This window comes from Pelodiscus sinensis, chromosome 7 (assembly GCF_049634645.1).
Source record: "Pelodiscus sinensis isolate JC-2024 chromosome 7, ASM4963464v1, whole genome shotgun sequence".
Taxonomy (NCBI): domain Eukaryota; kingdom Metazoa; phylum Chordata; order Testudines; family Trionychidae; genus Pelodiscus; species Pelodiscus sinensis.
Genome location: NC_134717.1, coordinates 54,037,667 through 54,055,000, shown reverse-complemented (window position 1 = coordinate 54,055,000; position 17,334 = coordinate 54,037,667). Strand labels below are relative to the sequence as shown.

The following is a 17,334-nucleotide window of genomic DNA, read 5'->3' as shown; positions in this document are numbered from 1 at the left end:
GAAATTTACATGCCCCTTCCAGAAGAGGGGCCAGTGTAGACGTAGCCCTGGTGTTTCACTTTATATTTTCCAGAACAATAGTTGTGTGTGTGAAAGAGACAGAGAGATTAGTATGAGTGAAAAAGAGAAACTCCTGCTTTTGCTGGTAACAGTCTGGCCCTACTCTGACATGCCAAAGCATTTGCTATGTGGTTTATTTGAAGCTGTGACAGTATGCTAACTTTGGGTTCAATGTCTTAGAAATGTCATTTATCCTAACTGCCTTACATTTGAACAAGACCACCAGTTCTGACTGTGACACATTAAGGAAGATATGGTTCATGTGCCAGACATCTGCGGAAAAAGGCTGAATATGTCAGTGCATTATGTCATGCTCACAAGGGAGAAGTGAAAAGAATGCTATCCAGAGTACACTCTATAGCTTGGAAAATGGTTTTCACAGTATCAGAAATGGACTGTACAGCACACATCAGTGATGTGTTTATTTCACAGTGACAACATTTCCTCCTTAGTATTTGCACTAACAGTTTGAGTCATTTTGTCAGCCAATGTGACGAACCAGTTCAAAATACTGTTTGATCTTTGCATAAATTAGTATTTCAGTTTCTGTTAGCAGGGTGCAAAAGTCAGTGCTGGTGGGTAGCAGTTAATAACACATCTGTTCCATGTTTCCTAGCTTTGACAATGATAAACTGACTTGAGTAAGGGCTCAAACTTTAAATCTCCAAGTCTCTCTCATGTATTATTTTGTGTTTCTCTCTTTACATCTGGCTTAAGTTAAGAAAGAAAAGCAGAGAACAGTTTGACTGAAATTTGTGCTGCTTATTTTTACATTCACGCAATAATAGTAATAATAATAATAATTTAAAAAATATCGGCACACAAGGTTGCATGTTAGTGTCTGAATTCAATTTTATTTTTATATTTTTCCTTCTCTCTTAGTTCAGTCTCTTTGTCTTCTTGACTATTTTAGATACGTAAAGTAGAAACCGGGCTCCATTGAAGATTGTGGCTAAACTCCTGTTGAAGTCAATAGGGTCAGAATTTTACCCATAGTTTAGTAAATATACTCATGGGCTGTGTTTAGACTGGCAAGTTTTTCCACAAAAGCATCTGCTTTTGTGGAAAAACTTGCCAGCTGTCTACACTGGCTGCTTGAATTTCTGCAAGAACACTGACTTCCTACTGTCTGAAATCAGTGCTTCTTGCAGAAATACTATGCTGCTCCCGTTCGGGCAAAAGTCCTTTTGCACAAAGCTTTTGCACAAAAGGGCCAGTGTAGGCAGCTCAGATTTGTTTTGCGCAAAAAAGCCCCAATTGGGGCTTTCTTGCACAAAACCGTGTCTAGATTGGCACGGATGCTTTTCCGCGAAAAGTGCTTTTGCGGAAAAGCGTCCATGCCAATCTAGACACTCTTTTCCGCAAATGCTTTTAACAGAAAATCATGCCAGTCTAGACGTAGAATGGAGAACACTGAATTAGTAGAGTGCTCATCTGGTGATGTCACTTAATGTTAATATAAAGTTGTAATATTTCCATGATGTATGAATAATCCCATGTTACATGATTGTTGCTGCCTGTTATCATCACAACAGAAGTGGGTCCAGGGAATATAAAATATCAAAGAAAGAATAATCAGGGATATCAAAAGTAACATCAAGGAGGGTTGGGATGGAGCAGAAGCCCTGATATTTTGCCAAGACAAGTTTTTAGACCTTAGTGAGAATAGTTTCAGTGGAGTGAATTTGGAAACCAGCCTGGATAGGATTCTGGATGGAGCTGAAAGGGTGCTCACTATAAATGGCACATTGGATGATTTTAAAAGTGAGAGAGAAAAAGGGAGCTAGGCCAGTAATTGACTTGGTGGATAAGATTAAAATCATGTCTAACATGAAAGAAATGTATGCATATGACTTAGAGACAGGGTAGGTGAGGTAGTATCTTTTGAAGTTATCCCAATAAAAGATATTGCCTCACCCACATTGTCTTTCTAATACTTTGTAATATCCAAGGACCAACATAGCCATAACAATACTGCACATACATGTTATGATTTTATATATATTTTTGCATGTTTTGCATTTCCCTCAAAATAATGTCATAACATGCATTTATGCATTATTCTATTCTATTCTATTCTATTCTATTCTATTCTATTCTATTCTATTCTATTATGAAAGTCTTACAATTTCCTGTATACTTGTCTGCTTTTAACATTTTTCCAAATATTTTGACCCTTTCATTTCTTATATCATATATATAGTAGCCCAGTGTCTGAGAGTCTGTAACACTGAAATGCTGGCTGTTCCCTCTGGGAGGTGCTGTTGCCTGAAATGCTGGCTGTTCCCTCTGGGTGGTCCATGCTGCATAGGAAGTGCAGGACCCAAACGGCTGCTTGTGCCGCTTGCTCCCCCGTGGTGGCCCGGCTGAGTGGCACAGAAGTCATGGTGGGAGGGGAAGAGGGTCGGGGCAGTGATGTGCGGTGTGACAACCGCTCCAGGCCCCGCCCCCTGGCCATGAATGTCATCACCCCGCCCCCCCTTTGCCTCCTGCCATGGTGCTCGGCTGACTTCTGCGCCACTCAGCCAGGCCGCCGCATGGGAGCAAGTGGCGCAAGTGACTGTTTGAACTCCACACTCCCCATGCAGCACTGGGAGTGTGGAGCCCAAACGGCTGTTTGGGCTCTGTGGTCCCCCTAGTGAGAGGCAGGAGGGGAAGGAGAGGAGAAAGAGAGGCAGGAGGCGGAGGAGATCTGAGAGAGCGAGAGAGAGGGGGAGGCAGTAGGAGGAGAAGAGAGAGAGATGAAGTAAGAGACCGGAGGCTCAGGAAAGAAGACCGATGTGGAGAAGAGACCTGAAAATCCTGTCTTATGATGGGCTAATTGGCTAGTTTGAAAGATAGTAGCCCAATGTCTGTGAGTCTGTAATGCTGAAATGCTGGCTGTTCGCTCTGGACGACCCGTGCTGCATGGGGAGTGCGGGGCCCAAACGGCTGCTTGTGCCACTTGCTACCACGCTGCAGCCTGGGAGCAGGGCGGTGACGTGCGGTGTGACAGCGGCTCCAGGCTCTGCCCCCTGGCCGTGAACGTCACTGCCCCACCCCCTTTCATCTCCTGCTGTGGTGCTCGGCTGACTTCTGCACCGCTAAGCCGGGCCGCCGCATGGGAGCAAGTGGTGCAAGCGACTGTTTGGGCTCCACACCCCTCATGCAGCAGGGGGAGTGCAGTGCCCAAACGGCCATTTGGGCTCCCCGGTTCCCCGAATGAGAGGCAGGAGGGGGAGGAGAAGAGAAAGAGAGAGACAGAGAGAGAGACAGGAGGCGGAGGAAAGCTGAGAGGGGGGGAGGCAATAGGAAGAGGGGAGAGAGAGAGAGCGAGAGAGACGGAGTGAGAGACCAGAGGCTCAGGAGAGAAGACTGACATGGAAGAGAGACCTGAAAATCCCGTCTTATGATGGGCTGATTGGCTAGTATTTTAAAGACTAGGCTTGATTCATCCTGACACTCAACTTGAGCTTGGTAGTAGATCTGATTGGAGAGACTAATGTAGATTCATAACACTTTCATAACATCCCATTCTGAGGTTTCACCCCCTCAGCAAAGTTACAGCAGTCTCTGTGGCAACCCTAACTTTAATCTAGTTGCCTGTGGTCCCAGAAGCAGGGAATAGCTGCAGCATATTGTTACACTGGCTTCTTTCCCTAGTAATAGTCCCAGAAATCCTCCAACTCTACTCAGTACAATTCCCCAGTGAGGGTTATAGCAGATTTACAGCCCTTTTATAGCAACAGCTTGAGAATGACAGGGTAAGGTAGATGTGAGTTGAGCCTATTAGCTAAAGTTGACTTGTGGCATCCACAATGACTATCACCCCTCTTTTCCTGATTAAGAAATAAAGTAGTAAAATAGCAACATGTCAACAATACAGGACACAGTAAAGAATTAAAGGACAATAATATAAATTGTGCCAATCAACATGTTTGTGGAAAATAGTGTGTGTCAAACTAACTTGATATCTTTTCTGATGAAGTTGCAATTTGGCTGATACTAGTAATAATGCTGATTTAACATACCTAGATTTCTTGAGATCATTTGAGTTGGTACTGCCTGATATTTGGATTAAAAAACTAGAAAGATATATGATTAACATGGCATTAAGTATATTAATCACTGGCTAGATGATAGATCTCAAAATATAATTGCCCATAGGGAATAATCGTCAAATGGCTGTGTTCTTAGTGGGTTCCCTTGGGTATCCGTTCTTGGTCCTACACTATTTAATATTTTATTAATGATCTGGAAGAAAACATAACATCATGACTGATAATATTTACAGAAGATACAAAATTGGGGAAGTGGAAAATAATGATGAAGCCATGTTAGCACTATGCAAGTGGTATGGGTTTCTTAGTAACTGGGTGCAAACAAGCAATATTTAACAATTTTCTTTTTGAGAGACAAGGTATGATGTGAACCAAGAGTGGCTGTTGAAGCTCATTTAAATTCAGGCTAGAAATAAGTTGTAAGTTTTTATCTGTGAGAGTTACTAATCATTGAGTCCATCAGTGATAATTTTTAAATCAAGATTTTCTAAAAGATACATTATAAGGATTAGTTAAGGGAAGTTTTGACTTCTCTGTTACACTAATTGTCCCTTCTGGCCTTGAAATTTATGAATCAAAGAGGTTAAAGAGCATTTTAAAGTCCCAGAGTGATTGGTTTCTATTCCATTGTTGGGCTGTTGTCTTCAGCTCTGATGTGTGTTTTGGACCCATAAAACACAGTTTTCAATTAACACTCATCTATGGTTTAACAGTTTCAAAGTTCCTAAGAAGTGTTTTCTGTTCTTTTGTAGAAGAGGATATTGAAGAAAAAGCCTGTACTCAGAATGGTCAGATGTATCTGAACAGGGATATTTGGAAGCCCTCACCATGCCAGATTTGCGTCTGTGACAACGGAGCCATTCTCTGTGATGAGATTCAGTGTCAGGATGTGCTAGAATGTGAAAGCCCTCAGGTTCCCCCAGGAGAATGCTGTCCTGTGTGCCCCAACAACCCACGTGTGGGTTTTGATAGCAATATTGGTAAGACTGCTTTGGATTCCATATTTTACTTAAAGCCTGATTACACTGATGTTTTGAATGATGTCACCTCTGATGTGGTAATTTGAAAGGAGCAAAGGAGATGGCATTCAGATCCTGATCTGTCCAGGATTTGACATTTGGGTGTGCTTCAAAACTAGGACTAAAGATAAGGTTTAGCAAACTCTTACAAGCTGTCCTCATAAAATTTCAGCTGAAAGAGGCAGAAAACTTGTGAGATCAGCTGTTTGCATGAGATTTCCACAGCCTGAGACTCAAATCTCAAGAGGATGGTTGTTCCAATGAGAGTTTTACTGCCTTGGGTTGTATCTGAACTGGATCTGAAAGATAATTCCTGTCTGCCTGCAATTCTTCTACACACTCAGTACCGCTACAATGACTTCATAGCCAGATATTTGATCACAACCACCCTTTTCTAATCTTGATGAGGTTTGGATTTCATGTTCTTGTTCAGGTCTATCTTTGGGAAAAAGTTATAAATGTGATCATTACATTCCATGTGCATCTCCTATTTCCCTTCTAATTTCTTAAATGCATATATATACAAATTGTTTAATGCAATTTAAAGAATTTTCCGAATGGGAAAACATGTGATGGAAAAAAGAGACCTTCTTGGCATCTTCAGTCAAAGCCAAACTAAACTTCATAAAAGATAGATAAAATGGTTTACTTAATATTTTATTTTATTTTATTTTATTTTATTTCCTGTCTGCATTTTCTGCTTGTTTCTAGTTGTAGAAACAGGAAATACTAGTAATTTAATATTAAAGACTGTTTTTGTGACATTTCAAGTCCAATTTTTTCAGACTCTTGAGACTGGGATAAAGTTTAGATAAATCATCCAAAATTGATTGGGTGACTTTCTGAATAAAAATCTCTTAACTTTTCATTCTGCAGTCCTTAATACCATGTATTATGTTTTGAAGCATATTCAATAAATAATCATCTAAAGGTATTTTGAAAGGGAAATAATTATCACTGATTATATTAGCGTAAATAATGTGGAACAATGATAAAGGACACATAGTGGGGAGTTGTATAATTAAGCAAAAAGACAAGAAATAACATGCATTTATAAGCAGATGGTGCATACTTGCTTTGCATTAAGAGGCATCAGGCTATAGATGAGTAACTTCAACCACCCAAGAGGCAGAAGAGTGTTATGGAGACATTCTGGAATGTGTTGATGCTATTAAATATATTAATAAATATCCCTCCTAAAAAATTTTGGTATGAGCTTGATATAAGAGCTGTGAATTCACTGCAAATGAGGACTATATATAAGTATTGCAAATGCATGATAAAAAATCTCAAGATCATTCAATCATCTGTAGCTTTTGAAAAAATTCAGTATCAGGTATGACAATAATATATGGTAGGATTTTCAAAAGTGCTAGTTTATTTATTCCCATTAAAATTGATGGGAATTTCACTGTAGACTTGATTCAGACCAGAGTTAAGTTGTGTTTAGTGCTGTTGAAAATCTTACCATACTATTAAATATTCTTAAAGATCTTGGAGCTAGATATACTTACATCCAGAAAAATGCCCAGAGAAGGGGAAATTGGTATGGATATACAGTGGGATGCAATTAAAATCTCACTTGCTAGTCTGATGTTATCGTGTTAAACATGTTGTTGCCTCTTCTATCCAGCACTCACAGAGTGTCCACATTAACACGCCCATTATTTTGAAATAAAGGGATGGTTATTTCAAAATAATAACTCCTGCTTTCCATGAGGAATAATGCTATTTCAAAATAGTTATTTCAAAATAGCGGTAGTGTGGATGTTACACTGCTGCTATTTTGAAATAATTACTCCCCAGAATTATTCAAAGTAATTACTCCACAGTGCTTCCTGTGGCTCTAAGTCGAGGTAGTGTTTGTCCGCATTAAGGGAACTTGTCTCGGACTAATTTTGAGGCTTCCCTGTAGTGTGGACACACTATTTCAAAATAATTAGTTTAGGAATTATTATTTTGAAATAAGTTATTTTGAAATAAGTTCCTCATGTAGACATGCCCTCAAAGAGCCTGGACATATAGGGAACTCTTCCAAACCTTACCATACCCATTCAGGAAGGTGGGGCATGTGTAGCTGGTCCGCACTAGAAATCTGACCTTTTCCTGTGCCTCCACGTTGCACTATATTGGCTGTACAGATATCCATTCACTTCTTAGAATGTTTTGCCTCTCTCAGTAAGCTAATTCATTTTCTTTTTTGCTCCCTTTATAGGTAGAGGAAGGAAGGTAAGTTCTATTTTATCTTTTTAAGTGTATCAAAGCCCTTATTTCCAGCACCTACAATTTTAATTTTACAATAAAATATCACATCCACTGCTCATCTCACTCTGGTTAGTTGATAAATCAACATGTCTCAGCAGACATCATAAAATAATTAACCCTCTTTAGTAGGCATCTTAATAATGAAACCTCTGTTCTCACTGAATCTTCCTGCTGTCTCGGGATGTTGTAGCATGTCTGAAAGGGTACACATCTTGGAGTCTGGGAGCCAACAACCTAGATTTTATGGAGAACACTCTCCAAGAAACCGTCACCCTTTTGTGAAGGAAGTTCTAGCTGTATCTCCTCAGCTGGTTTCAATTCTAGCAGCATTGCACACGGCTGAAAGAGGTCCAGAGCCATTTAAGACTTATGCTGGGATTTTGTAAATAAGTTAAGTGCCCTATGATTCCTGATTTCCTTATGTCCCTAAAAATCCCACCCGTAAACCAGCACCTTGTATTCCACCCACAAATTAATTCATGGTGTTGATCATGGATGAATTTAGAACTTTCCATTAACCACTAGAGATTGCATACAATAGCCAATATGCAAGTATTCTTTTGCATTATTTCAGTTATGTACTTACTAGAAAACTTACCCGGCATTTCCTGGGTCCATCTCAGGAATAGGGAGATCACGCAGGCCACACGCCATCTTCTCCCCAGGGTGATCCACTGATCACAGGGGCCAAGCAGGCCACCCACCGGCACTGTCCCCTGGTGCAGGCCAGGATGGCAGGGGCTGTTCTGCAGGCCAGCAACTCCTCACTGGGGTGCTTGCTTTACCCCCCCCCCCAGTTATTCATGAGAATAATATCCCCCATACTTGCTGCCTTCTTATATATGTGAGTATAACTGTCTCTGCTGTCACACCCCTTCCTTTCTGTTCCATACGGGACAATCATGCTCCACACATATCCCATTATTGTGGCACAAACAAACTCTGACCTTGCTTCAAGTTATGATAAGAGAAAGCTGCATTCCAAATTTGGTGGTCCTCGCTCTTACTGTTTAGGAGGGGTTCATGGACAAACAGATTCACAGACAGACACACAGACAGATGCATATTTCTAAAATAGATAGGAAGATCTGGTCACTGGATGCCATGAATACATATTTTAAAAATATAAGCCTCTTTTCAGCATTCCTTCTACCTTCACTTGTTGTAATAGTTCAGCTGACACAAGAGAGCTCAGGTAACAGCACTAATTTATTCAACACTAAATCTCAGAGAAATACTGCAACTTGAAATTTCTCCCCTGGGATTAGCAACCCTTATCCAAGTACACATGAATGTACATTGCAATAGCATGCTAGTTCTAAGGGAAGAAAGGCCTGAACAAGAAAAAAAATCATTTGAGCCTTCCAGAGATCAAGAGTGTTTGGCTCTGGAGGTTCATTTTGACCCATTCTTGAACTGTCTGAATGATCAGTTATTATAGATGGAAGATCCTCTTTCGTGGTAAAATACCTTTATCCTCTGTCAGTGTAACATACCACATTGTGTGAGGATAAGCATAGAGAAAATTAAAATACCCACCTCAAATAAATAACCTATTAAGAGGGTAACTAGCTATAAAAAACATCCTACAGTAGAGAGCTACATTATGGTTTGAGAAAGATCAGACAGTAAAAACTCTGCAAGTGGTTGGTACTGTACATAGGAAAGTAGGCAAGCTAGCCTTTTCACTTTTCAGCATTAGTGCAGCTTGAGCCAATAAAATATATAATAGTAGAAAAACCGTTTCTCATAAAAACCACGATGTCCATAATCATTAAAAATTTTATGAGTTAGCTGTTACAGCCATATAAGTTTCCCGTGTCTCCTGTGATAATGAAAATATTACAGTGCACATCGTATATCGGTAATAATGTCAAAAAATGTTGTTAAAATACATACTGTTATTCATTAATGTTCTGCTATCTGAGCTGTTTTTGTCATTTCATCATGCAGGGTCAAAAAGGAGAGCCTGGATTGGTGCCAGTTGTAAGTTAATTTCTTCTTCATTTATCAGTGCTTTATGTAATTATACTTGTCTGTGCTGTGATTTAAGAGATTTAAGAAAATTAATCACCCATATAACTGAATTGCTGCATTTCTCCAGTGAAAATATATATATTATTTAACAACAGCAAATATCCCAACAAGATTTTTAATAACTACATTTATTCGGGAGGAATAGACCTCAGTGTAAGGAGAATTTCTTCCTAAAATATACCCAATGGTAGTTTTTGATAGCTAATATTTCACATATGTACCATTGAAAACTATTGTCAATTGCATTTTTGGAAAAAAAATCTGCAGAATTAAACCTGTACATAGTAAGCTTCTTCATCATAGTTAGAAACTTGTGGATAGTGTAATGGGTAACAGGTTAATATTAGCAGGGATTAGAACCCGCAAGTAGAGCTGGTAAAAAATCAGCAATTTTTTTAAATTGAAAAGCATTTGTTTTTTGACATTTAATTTTAAAAGTTGTATGACAGTTGCAACTTTGTCTCGATTATTTATTTTCCCCCTCTCCCCTCTACACAAAAAAATATGGGGAAAGGTAAAAACATTGGAGAAAATGAGAATAAGTCAATTTCTCTTTCATCCCCTGAAAAAGCTGACAATAAAATTTCTGGTAAAAAGAGAAAAGTGGTAAAAAAAACCACTTTCTTCCACATTTACATTTTTTCTAGTGGAAAAGTAGGGAAAGGCTAAAAAGTGACAAAATATTACCCTAATTTTTAAAATTTTTACTCACACTTTTTAGTAGAAAAAAGTTCACATAAAATTATCATCATATTTCCAGATTCTTCTGATGTTATCAAGACAAAGGTACTAAAATTTAAAAGGGATTATAAAGTCCTAAAAGGTGTCAGACCGCTAAATTCACTATACACATCTTCATCGGTCATTGAGCAGTGTAGAGGCCACAGCAGTTCTCCTTAGAGTAGCCGTGACAAATGCATTTCTATTGTGTTGTGAAAGCTTTAGCACATGTCTTCTCTTTGCTTAGGTTACAGGAATACGAGGCCGCTCTGGACCAGCAGTAAGTAGCATCTGAGTTTCTCTATCTCTGACTGTGTTATTTCTAGTCTCTCCAGTTTTTACTGCTAAAATGACTGTAATGCCCAGTGGCTGAATTGAACTGGGGGGAGTCCAGAGCAGTAGTCAAGTGTGTGCAGGTGGTCGGGCAGCCAGGAGGTTCACTGGTATCAGGGGCAGTCCAGGAAAATGGTCTGAGTTCTGGCAGAGGTTGGTAGCTGGGAGAGGGGGACTGGGACAGTAGGCTGAAGAGGCAAGGTCAAATGGGTGGCAAGGCAACAAAGTATAGTCATGTGAAACAGCAAGGCAAGGCATTTTAGGCAGCAAACAGCAGGCAATGGCCAGTAGCTCAGAGAGTTTCCCTTTCCTATTGGGACTGTTATATAGTTCAAGTGCCCAGTGAGAGCGCTGCTCAAGGATCTGGGTTCAGTATCAGCATTCGGACAGTGGTTAGTAACTGACCTTAAGCTTTTGGGGCAAGGGTTGTTGTTCTGATTGGAGTTGGTACAGCATCTATCAAAATAGGGTCCTGGTGTGTGACTGGGACTTTTAGGCACTACAATAATACAAGCTGGACTTCTTAAATCCAGATTTCCCTAGTCTGGCAATGCTCCAGTCCAGCATCATCAGTGATCCTATGGGTGCCCTGGGGCTGGAGCGCTCATGGGCTGGGGCCAGAAGTGTTGCTGGACTAGGGAAGAGCGGAGCCTGAAAGCCGGCCGCTGGGAGTAGAGCCATGGCTCCCCATTGTCTGGCACCCCAGAGCACCAGTGGCTGGCTCCCTCAGGATGGCAGAGCCCCAGCACCCAGGAGTCTGGTGGCCAGGATTGGAGCCCCAGACCCCCGGTGCTTTCAGTCCAGAGCCCCAGCGGCCAGCTCCCCAGAGTAGCAGAGCCCCGATGTGCTGGGGCTGCTGGCTGTGAACGGAGTCCTAGAATCCTGGGGACCAATGGCTGGGAGTGGAGTGTAGAGCCCTGGCAGCCAGGAGTAGAGCTCTGGCAGCTAGGAACAGAGGGACCGGCAATGACCTCCTCTAGTCTGGAAAATTCACTGGCTCAGGACCAGTCAGGTCTCGAAGACGGCAGACCAGGGAGGTTCAACCTGTACAAATAATACATATTAATGAATGGATAATAATAATTAATAAAGGGGCAAATCTCTGAACTTCCGTGACAGTGAACTTCCTTCCACTTGCATGAAGTGGATATAAAAATGCAACCATCAATATGACAGAATGGAGAATTCTCTTTTGATGGAGGAACCACTCTGGGGTCACTGATTCCTGCCTCATGGCCAAAGTGGCCTCCAGCGTTCCTACTGCCATGTCTTCAGAGGGTGGAAGGGTTGGAGGGCAACACGTAGTGATGGATCCTCCAGTCTCATCAGTAGCTCAGATCTGCAGATGTTTTGGGTTCTGGGAGTCTGAATTGCAGAGCACCACTTTTGTAGACTGCCCAAATCCTGTAACCTGTCTGCAGTGGTTATCACTAGTTCTCGTCTCTCTGGGGACCCGTAAGTTTGGTGAAAAATGGGGATCATTTAAAGCTTTTAGAGATATTTATGATATTGCTGACTATTATTGCTCTCCTGAATCTGTAAGAATTGCTGTTTTGAAGTGATTCCACCTTTTTAAAAGGCAAACAAGTAATGATGCCACATTGACCTTTCCTGAAAAGGGCTGTTTTTATAAAATACATTTTCTAATAACGATCTCTTTTTATATTTTCAAAATTATGCAAATCATTAGCTTAATGTACTTAATGGATTTCATCATTCCTTTAGGGGCCTCCAGGCTCACAAGGACCAAGAGGTGAACGAGGACCCAAGGGGAGACCTGTAAGTTCCTAAATGTTGTTCCTAGAAGTTCACTTATTCAGAGTTCATATGAAGGGCTGACCTCAAAGTGAGCATTATATCTGCTCTAAAGTCTAGTGCCTTATAAACATTCCTGCTCCTTTCTACCCACCTCCCAAAACAGAGATATCAAAGCCAGAAGGTTTTATATCCATGGTTCTCTGAATAGTTTGCAGCACAAATTTTAGCTTTGAAACCAACCAGCCAATGTCTATAGGAATTGCCACTGACACATCATCATTAGCCAACACTTACCCAAAATGATATCCAAAATCAGACCTGAAGTATCTTCTACATATGGGAACTAAAGGGAAATGTTGACTTTTTAATGAAGACAACTTTGTGTCAAAGGTGGTATTAACGGCTCAGAGTATTTCAAAATGGAAGGGAGCCCTCGAGAAATAAATAGGAATCAAGGTGTGGGTGGAATATGGCAGTATGCTAGTGATTAATATTTTTAAGACTACAGTGCAGAAATAAATGCTTAATAGAGGAACTTCAGCATCTGCATGATTGATGATTGTATGAATCACAGAAAGGTGAAAAGAGAATGGTGATGGTATCAAAGGAGTTGAGGTTCTTTCAAGCAGGTGTAAAAAGGATCTTTTCTATCTCAAAATTTGTTTCTCTGCTCCATAATTTTCCAACATGGAAGCTTTGAAATAGATTGTTTCTGCAACATGTACCTTATTGGAACAAAACCACAGCAAAGTACAGAAGATGATATACATGGATTTTCGGATGTTAAACTGACATTATTTCAACTTATATCAGATACTCCCTCATTACTTAATACAGAGGAAGTTCTCATTGACTGCCTTTGGCCCTGACAAAAGGCCAGACTTCTTAGGCCCAAAAAAGTAATTTATTGTCCCCCCCCTCCCATTTCTCTCATCCACAAATTTGAGGCTACTTTTGGAAAGGGGGCCTATATGCTGAAATTGATTTTCTAGTTCCTTATGGACCTTCACTTAAGAAAAACAAAACAGTAAGTTGCCAATGAGGTAGTGTCACATTTTTTACTTCTATTTAGATTATTTGTTAATCATAATGTGATGAAGAGCCACTTGGGGTTGGGTTTAGCAACTGTACGTTTATAAAATACATTGAAGTCTGGGAGGAGGAATTTTGAAATAAGACACAGTATGTCTGTTTAGCAGCAGCAGCCTTAGTTTCTAGGGACTGAACCGGTTACTTTGTTGAATTCAAACATTATTCTTCTTACCTTTACATGTCATTTTTACATGATTGAACTAAATCTTGTTCAGAAGCTCTAGTTTCTCTTAGTGTACTGGTAAAGTAGGTATTAAGCCAATAATTGTATGGCAAACAGTAGTTTGAAACTATTTTAGCCTGGACTATTTTCTTTCACTGTAATATCAAAGACAAAACTTTAGTCTTTTGTTTTTCAAATGTCAGAGACAAATAACCAGTGTTAGAGTATTTGCAGTAAACTGCGTGCATGTTCAAAGGGTGCCACCTTGTGGTCTATATGGAATATCTCTTACTTAAAACCTCCCCATTTTCGATGAATTACTGAAAGATGAACAGGGAGGAACAAAATGGCTTTACGAAACTAAATTGAATCTGAGCTAACTCCAGCTGTTGTGTTATTCTCTCCAAATAAATATAAACACACAATCTGCTAGTTTTCATTCCACAGTGTTGATGTTGCAGCTGATGAAGATCTGGAGGTTAAAAAAATGCTTCATGTTACATTTTTTCCCTACCACAAAGTATGTGTCTAGTGCATTGTTGTCCTCAAACTCCATGTAGCATGGAGGGTAGTTCAGGGCTTATGAGCCAGCTAAAATAAGTTAAAACATCTGGAGACATCGGACAAATATAATTGGCCATGATTTTCAAAAGTGATGAGTAATTTTGGGTGCCTTCATTCTTGTGGGTGCTCAATCTGAGGCATTTTAAAGAGGTTTGATTCTCAGGTGGCCGGCATTCCTCACTTTCTCTTAAACCTTTAAAGTGTCTCAAGTTGGACATCCCAAATCTATTGTCACTTTAGAAAATCTTGCTTCACTGTTTGTCACATGTTTTCCTTTCTATGAGTCAATTCTGTTTGTTTCATTTCAGAAGAAAGAAAAGCCAATAGTAAAACATACTGTTCCTGTTTTTAGAGTGTAAGATTTTTGAGGTTGGCATTCTGTCTACCACTGTTTGTATAAGACCTAATATGTAATTGATATCAATATTGACTGGGGCCTGTGGATGTTTCTGTAATTTACATATTAAATAATGAAGAATTTGCTGCAATTTTTGGGTACTTGAGGAGACTCTAATAGACTTACTGTCCGTGCTCATCCATCCTGCAGGAATGGGCTCATTCTGGTTCATATCTCCTGCCCGGTCAACTCTGGAACTGAAGTTCAGTCAGTGTATATGTCCATGTTAAGTGAAAAGGTTGCTTTTCTCACATGTTGCTGGGGTCACATGACTTCTGACCATAGAATTATGAAAGAAAGCATTAACTCATCCACTGGGAATTTTCAGGAGTCCTTTAGTAGCTGATATGCTCCTACAATCACTAATATCCTCATGGATTTGCACTCCCTTCCCCCACACCTCAACCCCCCTCCCCACACACAATGGGAACTTTCTTACTAATGAAATGGTATTACCTACAAAAAGAAACTGTAGACATGGACTATCCTAATGAAGTCCTAAGATTCTAGGGGGCTCATTCCAGTGCATAGAAAACCTTGGATAATTACAGTCCTTATCAAACAGAAATACATGCAAGCCAGATGGTTATAGTAATGCAGCATGTGTGTCTCTAATGATGGCTCATTAAGGAAGTCTTTATAAGATTTATGTTTGCAGGATCTCTACAGAGATTTATTAAGGTACAAAGGCTATAAAATGTCTACTTCACTATAATTAGACATTTCTCTGTGTGTGTGTGCGTGTGTGTGCGCGCACACGCGCAGACATGAAAGTGGTGATGGGAGCAGACAGTTTAAAATATTTACTTGTTTAAAAATGGATGTTAATGTGTCCATGAAATATTTCTATTGATTTTGGTGATTTAACTCCATTGATGCTTCTTTACCATCTGCTTCTTTATCTTCATAGAATCATAGAACACTAAAACTGGAAGGGACCTCAAGAGGTCATCAAGTCCAGTCCCCTACACTCATGGCAGGACCAATCACCATCTAGATCCTCCTTGATAGGTGTCTATCTAATCTGCTCTTAAATATCTCTAATGATGGTTTAACCACCCTGACAGCTAGGAAGTTTCTCCTAATGTCCAACCTAAACCTCCCTTCCTGCAATTTAAGCCCATTGCTTCTTGTCCTATTATCAGAGATCAGTGAGAACAATTTTTCTCCCTCCTCCTTGTAACACCTTTTAGGAACTTGAAAACTGCTGTCCCCTCTGTCTTCTCTTTTCCAAATTAAACAAACCCAGTTCTTTCAGTCCTCCCTCACAGATCTTTAATCATTCTTTCAGTCTTTTCTATATCTTTAATCATTTTTGTTGCTCTTCTCTGGACCCTCTCTAATTTCTCCAGATCTTTCTTGAAATGTGGTGCCCAGAACTGGACACAATACAGGTTGGATCTCCTTGATCTGACACCCTCCAGACCTGACCAGTCCCGGATAAGGGATTTTGCTGGACCAGGGGAGGTGATTTCTGGACCCCCTGCTGCTGCCCCCCCCACTCCGCTGGCCTCCTGGATGGTGCCTCACATCCTGCTGGCCCTACTGCCCTGACGACCCCGCTGGGTAGCCATTGCTGCCATGGCCCCAGGATCTACCAGGCAGCCACATGTGCTACGCTGGGGCTCCAGGTCCCGCAGGCAGCTGTGCGCACCATGCTTGGATCTCTTGGGCAGCCGCATGCCATGGATCCTTCTCCTGCTGAGCTACTGCAGCTCCTAGCCCTTCTGGGCAGACACATGCATGTCTCCCAACCCAGCTGGGCAGACTTGCTACCATGCACTGGATGGCCCTGCCATCAGCTCACTATGGGCAGCCAACTGCCCTGCTGGCCCCACAGGGAACCTTGTCACTGGCCCTCCACCAAGACTTTCTGGTCCTGCAGCATCCGTGCCAGACCATGGATGTTGCTGGACCAGAGAATCCTGATTAAGAGTTTCAGCCTGTACTCCAACTGAGGCCTAATCAGCTCAGAGTTGAGCGGAAGAATTACTTCTCGTGTCTTGCTCATTTTGTTCTTTTCTCATACAAGCTGGATGCAGGGAAATGGGGACAATAAGATATTCACTAGGCTAGAATACCATGTGGCAGTAGTTACTCAGAGAAGTTGTGGGATGGATTTTGATCTAATTTATGTCACTACTAGTCTGAGCTAACGATTTGGCATTAGTGCAGTGGTCCCCAACCTTTAGAGGCTCCCGGGTGCCCAGGAGGTGGGGCCACTCACACGCCGGGCACCCGGGGGCGGGGTTGTGCTTCCGGGGGCACGCCAGGGGACTGGGATGCCCTTGCACCCGGTGCCGGCGCCGGCATGTGCTCTAGGGCCGGGGCTGGGGCCGCCCGAGTGCCTTGTGCCGTGGGCCCGGGGCCGGCGCTGCCGCCCGAGCCACGCACCTGGGGCCAGCACTGGCGCCGCTCGAGTGCCGCGCGCCCGTGTGCCCGCATGTGTCCTGGGGTTGGGGCCGCCCGAGTGCTGCGCACCTGGCGCCGGTGCGTGTCGCGCGCCTGGACCGGCGCCTCCCGTGCGCCACGGGCGGGGCCGGCCCAGGTTGTCAGCTGGTGCACAAAAATGCCCCGGCGGGCGCCATGGCGCCCATGGGCACCGCATTGGGGACCACTGCATTAGTGGAATTAATAACATATTGGCACTTGTATAGATCACATTCTGAGGCCAGGCATATACTAAAAAATTAAAGTCAGCTTAAATATGGTGCTCAGAGGTGTAAAAAGTGACTGATACAGTACTAGACTGACAGAAAAATTGACCAAGCTACCAACCCTCAGGGAAGTGGATTGCCTATGCTGATAGAAGAAGCAAAAGTCATGTCCACCACACTGAAGTGCTATAGCGATGCAGCTGTTCTGCTGTAGCATTTCAGGTAGAGG

At 41.7% G+C, this 17,334-nt stretch overlaps 1 protein-coding gene across 1 annotated transcript in view; it reads left to right on the top strand.

Annotated features, from left to right (window-relative positions):
- COL5A2 (collagen type V alpha 2 chain) overlaps positions 1–17,334 on the top strand; it is a 204,759-nt gene that overhangs the window by 102,818 nt on the left and 84,607 nt on the right. Inside the window, exons 2-6 of the mRNA XM_006115382.4 lie at positions 4,853–5,080; positions 7,335–7,348; positions 9,338–9,370; positions 10,389–10,421; positions 12,200–12,253. Coding sequence (XP_006115444.2) covers positions 4,853–5,080; positions 7,335–7,348; positions 9,338–9,370; positions 10,389–10,421; positions 12,200–12,253 — 362 coding nt within the window. The remainder of the gene's footprint in view (positions 1–4,852; positions 5,081–7,334; positions 7,349–9,337; positions 9,371–10,388; positions 10,422–12,199; positions 12,254–17,334) is intronic.